At 42.6% G+C, this 9,070-nt stretch overlaps 1 protein-coding gene across 5 annotated transcripts in view; it reads right to left on the bottom strand.

The window, feature by feature from the left end:
• Positions 1–3,717: 3,717 nt before the first annotated feature.
• Positions 3,718–9,070, bottom strand: part of arnt (aryl hydrocarbon receptor nuclear translocator) — a 30,778-nt gene continuing 25,425 nt past the window's right edge. For 3 of the 5 annotated variants that reach the window (XM_061776455.1, XM_061776457.1, XM_061776459.1), the window contains 3 exons: positions 8,117–8,297; positions 7,907–8,037; positions 3,718–5,284 (listed from right to left, as the gene is read on the bottom strand). In XM_061776455.1, the coding sequence (XP_061632439.1) occupies positions 5,201–5,284; positions 7,907–8,037; positions 8,117–8,297 (396 nt within the window). In that variant the 3' untranslated portion in view covers positions 3,718–5,200. The remainder of the gene's footprint in view (positions 5,285–7,906; positions 8,038–8,116; positions 8,298–9,070) is intronic. The other 2 variants (XM_061776456.1, XM_061776458.1) reach the window with 1 other exon arrangement.

The following is a 9,070-nucleotide window of genomic DNA, read 5'->3' as shown; positions in this document are numbered from 1 at the left end:
TTGCGTTCAAGTGCTCACACTCCCCCCTCTATCTCCCTTGTAGTCTCACTAACGTCTTTAATTTTCGTCCTTCATTGCAAGGCTAACAAGTACAAGACACGTTATGGCCAAAAGATGGGCTACATTCAAAAGCAAACGGATGAGCACGTTAGCCTAGCATTAGCGCAGAGAAATCCTCCCGTGTTGACCGACTGATGTAGCTAACGAGTACAAAGCACATAAACATGTACTCTCTCTCTGTCTAGAATGCGTCACAGAGACCACAGTGGAGCTAGAAGTGGACTAAAATGCACCGCTTACCCCTCGCCGATATCCATCTTCTTGCGTGTTCGTACCTTCTTCACATGAACAGCTAGCTGCCTGAAGCTAGCAGCGAAATAGGGGGTTACGTGTTGTGCTTCCCAGGGTTATCCGAGTGGGCGGTGATGATTTTGCCGTCATGTCAAACAAAGCAACGCCCCTCAGATTTGTTAAACATACTAACGCACACCGTTTTTTCAGTTTTGCTTTGCATTTTTGTTAAATATATATTCAAACTTTATTTATTCATTCAATTGTAAAACGCGATTATTACTATTAATTAATCAATTACCATTTCCGCGACTTAAATTGGACGTTCTAATTTTAAATTATTGTACTAATTATTACATTTACTACTCTTCTTCTTTTCCTTTCGACTTGTCCCGACAGCGTGTCTTCCTTTTCCCTTTCCTTTTCCTATCTCCACCATCTTCCTCGAACACCAAGTGCCCTCATGTCTTCGCTCACGACATCCATCAACCTTCTCTTTGGTCTTCCTCGAGCTCTCTTGGCTGGCATCTCCATCCTCATCGTCCTTGTACCAATATACTCACTATTTCTCCTCTGGACGTCTCCAAAACATCGAACCTTGGCTGTCCCTCTGATGAGTTCATTTCTAATTTTATCCAAACTGGTCACTCCGAGAGCGAACCTCAACATCTTCATTTCCGCCACGTCCAGCTCTGCTTCCTGTTGTCTCTTCAGTGCCACTGTCTCTAATCCGTATATCATGGCTGGCCTCACCACTGTCTTATAAACTTTGCCCTTCATCCTGGCAGAGACTATTCTGTCACAAAAGACACCTGTCACCTTCCTCCACCCGTTCCAACCTGCTTGGACCCGTTTCTTCTCACCTAGAATTCTGTTGAACAAGCTGGTCTAAAACTCCACAACCACCTCTCCTAGATGCTTCCTTACCTCCACAGAAATGTCATCAGGACCAACTGCCTTTCCATTTTTCATCCTCTTTAATGCCGTTCTAACTCCCCCCTTACTAATCATTGCTACTTCCTGGTCCACACTTGCCCCTTCTACTCTACCTTCTCTCTCATTTTCCTCATTCATCAACTCCTCGAAGTATTCTTTTCATCTGTCCAGCACCAGTCAACATATTTCCATCTCTAACCTTAATCACCCTAACCTGCTGCACATCCTTCCCATCTCCATCCCTCTGTCTGGCCAACCTGTACAGATCCTTTTGTCCTTCTTTAGTGTCCAACCTGGCATACATGTCATCATATGCCTCTTGTTTGGCCTTTGCCCTGTGTCACATCTCAATGTATTCCTTTTGCATCTCCTCGGTCCTCTCAGTGTCCCACTTCTTCTTAGCTAACCTTTTTCTTTGCATGATTTCCTGTACTGTGAGGTTCCACCACCAAGTCTCCTTCTCTCCTTTACTGCCAGAAGATTCACCAAGTACTCTCCTGCTTGCCTCTCTGATCACCTTGGCTGCAGTGGTCCAGTCTTCTGGAAGCTCCTCCTATCCACCGAGAGCCTGCTCACCTCTTCCCGAAAAGCCGCACAACGCTCTTCCTTTCTCAGCTTCCACCACGTGGTTCTCTGCTCTGCCTTTGTCTTCTTAATCTTCCTCCCCACCACCAGTCATCTTACACACCACCATCCTATGATGTATATGATATCACTCTCCCCTACCACTACCTTACAGTCGGTAACCTCCTTCAGATTACATTGTCTGCACAAAATGTAATCCACCTGCGTGTTTCTACCTCCGCTCTTGTAGGTCACCCTATGTTCCTGCCTCTTCTGGAAGAAAGTGTTCACTACAGCCATTTCCATCCTTTTTGCAAAGTCTACCACCATCTGTCCCTCCAAGTTCATTTCCTGGATGCCGTACTTACCCATCACTTCTTCATCACCCCTGTTTCCTTCACCAACATCTCCATTACAATCTGCACCAATTACGACTCTCTCGCTGTCTGGGATGCTCAGAATTACATTCTTCTAAAAGTGCTAGTATGTAATCATTAAATATACCCATCACATAAAATGTAAATAAATATATATGCTTTGTGCAGAGCCATGGCATCAGTGGAGGCTGTTGGCAGGTCAGCAGGAATATGCTTGTGCTTACTGTAGTTCGTTACCATTTGTTCAATAAAGTGATTGAAGAAGCACCAGAGGCTGTTTCAATCTTCTCTGTTATAGATTGCAATTCAGTCGAACTAGCTGTTGTAGACTACAGTATATTCAAATAGCTAATGACGTTTACTGGAGATGTGCAGTTGAGTAACTAAAGGCAGCTGTACTCTGCAATAGGCCTATTGCACTTTAGCTTCTTTAATTAGAGGTGAAATGCAAACTCCCACGATATAGTGAATAATCCATGATGTAACTACAATTAATAAAAAAAAAATCTGAAGCCGTAAAAAGTGAAATGTGATATAGCGAGGAATGACTGTATTGTACTTAACACAATACACTGGTAATAACAATAGTAATAACATAATTAAAATGATTGTAATAAATTAAACACTGTGCATCATGACTTTATGCTTCATTGCCCATTGACATTGTTCTTCTCCCTCTGGTGTGCATGCCTTGGCCACAAGGGGTCAGAATAATACAAAATAAATACACAAAGATGACTAATATTTTTTTCCCCCCCAGAGGATGAAGAAAATATGCCTGTGAGTATTGTTATATGCTGCCTTCATGTGTTGCTGCATCATCTGTGTTCAAATATCCATCACTTAAAGGGTTAAAACTACCACATCAATGCTAGTTTTGTTTAGCCAACTGTGCTGTTTGCATTGTATGTCAGCATTAAGCTAGCAGACTTTCGTCAGGCAGGGTTATGTATTAATAGTTGAATCTGTAAATATACAACAAACTATGATGCCAAGCACTCTATCATTACAATCGCACCGTACATTACCCATGCATATAAATGGCTTAGAGATTTAAAAAAAAAAAACAAAGAAAAAAAAAAGTGCAGAAAATGAGCGTGCACATGTGGCATACTCTCAGTAACTTCCACTAACAACCCAGATTAAATTTGACTCCTCCCTGACATACAAAGCATGTCTCAGTCGAGATGCGCAACTTCAACATACTTCCCCAATTCTTCTTTAGGGAGGGCTTTGGCACCATCTTGAGGCAATTCAGGGCGTTTCAGAAAAAGCACAAAAAATGAGAACAGGTGTTTATCCGCAAATACTGTGTGGATACCTAGTTTGTTCTACAGACAAAAACGTGAATTTGAAGTGACCCCTGAATATGCAGAGGAGTAAAATGCTTCCCCTCAAGACTTCCATGACAGTTAGGAATGTTAAAATGTTATCTAAAACATTCCATGTAGATTAATTTATATTAATTTTTTTTTCAATAGTTTTAAAAATTACAACTTGAAATTCAGATTGCATTCCATTGTATGGATTCAGAGAAAACAAAAACATCTTTCTTTTTCAATATATAAATTTAATACAAAAACAAACTTTGTTTGTGTTGAACATTTCATAGACATTTACAGAATTATTTATATATTTGTGACTCTATGAGTGATAACATTTCACATCATTAGGAAAAACCCCTGCACACAGAACGACCAAAAAGACAAAAGACAGTCAGAAAGCTCCTTGAAAAAGAAAGGCTTTACATACAGCGTCATAAGGGTGTTAATGTTTGTCTCAAACACAAAAACAATAATAATAGTTGTTGTTTTTTTACTCCCCCCCCCGTTGCATCCTAAATAGCCTGATTAAACCACTACAGAAAATACCAATGAACCAATCAGAAGTCCGACAAATCACAAATGACGAACCCCAAAATGACTATTCCACATCTCCATTCCAGGGCCACAGTTAGGACACAAATAAAGAACTTTAAAAGTACACAATTCTGTTATTTGTCTGTGTTAATTATTGCTGTGTGATGTCTTTTTTCAGAGTTTATTTTTTTTTTTAAACAAAAGGAATACAAAGTGCCCATACGTAGTACAGAGTAATGCAGAGTAATGCAGGGCAACAGAAGAGAATACCAAGCACATCTGAAACAGACTTTTGAAACGGATCATGATATTTATTATACACACATACGCATTTGATACATATAGTATGCACCAAGGGTGTAGACCCAAAACTAATAGATTGGATATCGGTTTATCAAGAAACTGTATTTAGTCAATGCTATGCTAACTTAGTGGGTGCAGCTTATACACCAATGCGCTCAATTGACTGAATATTATGGTCATTGGAAGTCCATCAGCATCACTGAATGGATGGTGGTTGACTTTAGAGGTTTCACTGCAAATGATTAAAAATATATTATTCTGCCCCAAGAAAAACAGCAAGAATGTCTAGGTGAAGGCATGTAGAAAACCGTGTTGAGTATGAATCAACATGATGTAGAAGCACTCCATGAAAGCAGTGCTGACATGCAGAGGCATGGCATGGATTTAAAAATGTCAGTATGGTAAGTACAAACAGACCTTGTGCTCATGTGTGCATAGAGAAAATAACAAAACACAAAAACAAACCAAACACACCCTTGCCATTTCCTGAGCGTTATAAAAAAAAAAATTATAATAAAGATTGGATCGATTAAGTGTGTATGCTAGTAGTTCAAATGCCTGAGAAGAATCAGGAACATACAAGAACAAAAGGCCATCGTGTGTGATTGTGTGAGAATATATTCACTTCCTGTGCATGATTGCCCAAGGGTTTTTTGAAGAGAAAATGGCTGCCATCCCTTCATTTTCTTTCCCTGCTCATCTCCTTACCTGCAGTTAGGAGAAGTGCGATGGAAGTCATGCAAAAAAAAAAAAAAAAAAAAAGCAAATACAGCAGCTCTCACGAGCAGGAGAGCTGGATGAGTGAAACAACAAAAAAATCAAAAGTGTTTGTGTGTTGGGGAGGGAGAATGGGGGGCTGTAGACCTGCAGTCACTCGTTAAATGAGGGATACATTGGAATATCAAAGTCATCGCTGTTGAAGTTGGTGGGCTGGTCCAGCATGGACAACACATCCTGAAAAGACATGGACACACACACGGACACACAAACGGACACACACGCACACGGATTAACACCAGTGGCTATGTTGTTCTCTCTTTATAACAGCCATCCATTTTCTATAGCGCTTATCTCGGGTTGCAGGTGAGCTCGAGCCTATCCGGCTGACTTTGGGGTGAGAGGTGGGGTACAGTACATTGGACTGGTCACCAGAGCGCATACTGACAAACAACAATTCACACCTATGGACAATTTAGTGTCTTTAACGAACCTAACATCTGATTTTTGATATGTGTGAGGAAGTCGGAGAAAATCCACAGAAGCATGGAGAGAGAAAGTAAACAACACAGGAAGGTCGGAGCCAAGATTCGAACACTGAACCTGAGATCTGTGAGGCAAATGTGCTAACCACTGATATTTAATATACAGACCCTTTCTAAAAAAGTGTGGTGAGTGTGGTAAGGAAGTGAAGAGACGGGTCCAAGCAGGTTGGAACAGGTGGAGGAAGGTGTCAGGTGTGTTATGTGACAGAAGAGTCTCTGCCAGGATGAAGGGCAAAGTTTATAAGACAGTGGTGAGGCCAGCCATGATGTACGGATTAGAGACAGTGGCACTGAAGAGACAACAGGAAGCAGAGCAGAAGGTGGCGGAAATGAAGATGTTGAGGTTCGCTCTAGGAGTGACCAGGTTGGATAAAATTAGAAATGAGGTCATCAGAAGGACGGCCAAGGTTAGATGTTTTGGAGACCAAGTTAGAGAGAGCAGACTTAGATGGTTTGGACACATCCAGAGGAGAGATAGTGAGTATATTGGCAGAAGGATGATGAGGATGGTGCTGCCAGGCAACAGAGCTAGAGGAAGACCAAAGAGAAGGTTGATGGATGTCGTGAGGGAAGACATGAGGGCAGTTGGTGTTCGAGAGGAGGATGCAGGAGATAGGCTCTCATGGAAAAGGATGACACACTGTGGCGACCCCTAACGGGACAAGCCGAAAGAAATAGAAGAATACTGTGAAGAAATCAGCCCAAATGTTTTAAACTGTGTGTCACACACTATCATCTACTAAACTCAAAGCACCTGCTCAGGTTTCCCCAGGTGTCATTAAATTGCTTCAGTTTGGTTCAATTGTTTCAGTTGGGTTCAATATGGGGAAGACTGCAGACTTGACAACTGGCCAGAAGACCATCATTGATACCCTCCATCGGATGGGGAAGCCACAAAGGTTCATAGCAAAGGAGGTTGGCTGTTCACAGAGTGCTCTGTCCAAGCATATCAATGGAAAGTCTAGTGGAAGGACAAAATGTGGCAGAAGATGCACCAGCAAAAGCGGATTATCAAAAACCACCACATTCAGATGCATCCGGGAGATGGGCTACAACTATTGGGTTCCTCGTGTCAAGCCACTTCTGAGCCTGAGCCAATGTAGGAAGCGTCTCAACTGGGCCAAGGAGAAGGACTAGACTGTTGGCAAGTGGTCCCAGGAGGTCTTCTTTTCCAGTGAAAGTAAACTGTGCCTTTTCATTCGGGAATCAAGGTCCAAGGGTTTGGAGGAAGACGGGTGAAAAATAGATTCCTTCTGCTGAGGATCTGTATGAAGATGGAGATTTCATCTTCCAGCAGGACCTGGCCCTTCCCCATACCATGCCACCACATTGCTTGACTGGCCAGCCGACTCACCATATCTAAACCCTATTGAGAATCTATAGGGTATTACCAAGAGGAAAATGAGGGACACCAGACCCTTTATTTCACTACATTAATTTCAGTATATTCAGAATGATTTTACTCTATGTATGGATTACTGTTGATTATTTAAATTTGGGCGGCACAGTGGAAGACTGGTTGGCACATCTGCCTCACAGTTCTGAGGACCCGGATTCAAATCCCGGCCCCGCCTGTTTGGAGTTTGCATGTTCCCCCTGTGCCTGCCTGGGTTTTCTACAGGTACTCCAGGTTCCTCCCACATTCCAAAAAACATGCATGGTGGGTTAATTGATTGCTCGTAGGTGTGAATGTATCTGCGAATGGTTGTTCTTCGATATGTGCCCTGCGATTGGCTGGCGACCAGTTCAGGGTGTACCCCACCTCTCACCCGGAGTCAGCTGGGATAAGCTCCAGTACGCCCGCGACCCTACTGAGGATAAGCGGTACGGAAAATGGATGGATGGATATTTGATTATGAAATTAGCCGTTAGTATGTTTGCCTCACAGTTCTGATGTTCTATGTGTGAGTAGTTTTCATGTTATGTGACATTCACAATACTTGTTGCGATAATGTTTCAATATTGTAATCAACATTTTAGGGCAGCACGCTGAGTTAGCACATCTGCCTCACAATGCTGAAGTTTAGGGATTGAATCTCAAGATCAGCTTGTTCTTGTGAGTGGATGGGTTTTCTCAGTGTTGTTCAGCTTCCTCCCACATTCCAAAAACATGCATGTTACGTTCATTGAAGATCTAAATTGTCCGCAGGTGTGAGTCTAAGTGTTAATGATTGTTTGTCTATATGTGTACTGCAATTGGATGGCGACCAAGTCCAGGGCGAAGTCCGCTTCTCTCCTAAAATCATCTGGGACAGGCTCTAGCTCACCCGTGCCCAAGTGCTGGCATGAGAGGGTGTGCGCTTGCATCACTCACAGTAAACATGTCTTGCTGGTTGCCTTGTGCGTGTGGGTGCTGCTCTGCGTTGCTCTGTGAGTGCTGCTGGCCCTGCCACTGGGGCCACACTGCCTCCGTTGCCCGGGAGGGGAACTGCGACTGAGAACCATCTGGAAAGAGAGAACCAGATGTATGTGAACATTTGTGAGGTCGAAGTCAAACAGAAACATAAATAAGAACGGTACCTACCATAACCGTTTGTGTTGATGCTGACTCGCGCGTTGATTTGTGGGTAGTTTGCGCTACTGGTCTGGCTGGGAGCAGCACCGGTGGGCATCTGGCCAAAAGAACTAGAAGAGCCGCCTCCAAATCCACCCATGGAAGCAAACGGTGGAGACATGGTCTTTGCTGCTTGGGGAGCCATCTGCTGCTAATTGGGGGAGACAAGCAACTCCATTTATTAGTTAGAAGTAGGGCTGGGTGAATGGTTGTTTGTTTATATGTGCCCTGCGATTGGCTGGCAACCAGTTCAAGGTGTATCCAGCCTATCTCCCAAAGTCAGTTGAGATAGGCGCCACCACACCTGCGGCTGTAGTGAGGATAAGCGGATGGATAGATGGCAAGAGCATGAGGGAGATGGATTTTATTTTAAGGCCATATTGCCCAGCTCAAGGTAGATGACGCATTCAAAGCAATCCTATTGTAATAAACTACAGTGAACTACTATATCACACGAATAGTGAAAATCCACAAATAATTGACACCGTCCCTAAAAGGGGTTTGCAATGGCATAGAGATGCTACAAGGTGGCGGAAAAGCATTTATAAAAAAAAAAAAAAAAAAAGATCACAACACAAAGCATCCACACCATGCATCTAGCATGTAAAAAAATCATGTACCCATACTATCTGAACATACTCAGCAGTTCTATTATTCAATACAAACAAACCATCAGTAGTATTAGCTAACATACTATCCTACTAAAGGTTGGTGTGGCATCAAACATGGGCAAACAAATTTGCACACTAGCACTTTACACAAACGGTATTAAGTCATTAAACTCACGTTTTGGCATTTGCACACAATAATTAATATTAGAGAATACAGGTAAATTGTAACAGCCAAGTAGACTACACGGGCTATTAGTGGCTGCATTGGAAGAGAAGAAAAAACATACTTTCAGTTTCACTTTTGACTGTGCAA

This window comes from Phyllopteryx taeniolatus, chromosome 6, assembly GCF_024500385.1.
Source record: "Phyllopteryx taeniolatus isolate TA_2022b chromosome 6, UOR_Ptae_1.2, whole genome shotgun sequence".
In the NCBI taxonomy this organism is placed as follows: domain Eukaryota; kingdom Metazoa; phylum Chordata; class Actinopteri; order Syngnathiformes; family Syngnathidae; genus Phyllopteryx; species Phyllopteryx taeniolatus.
The sequence above is the reverse complement of the archived record's forward strand: the minus strand, read 5'-3'. Positions and strand labels throughout refer to the sequence as shown.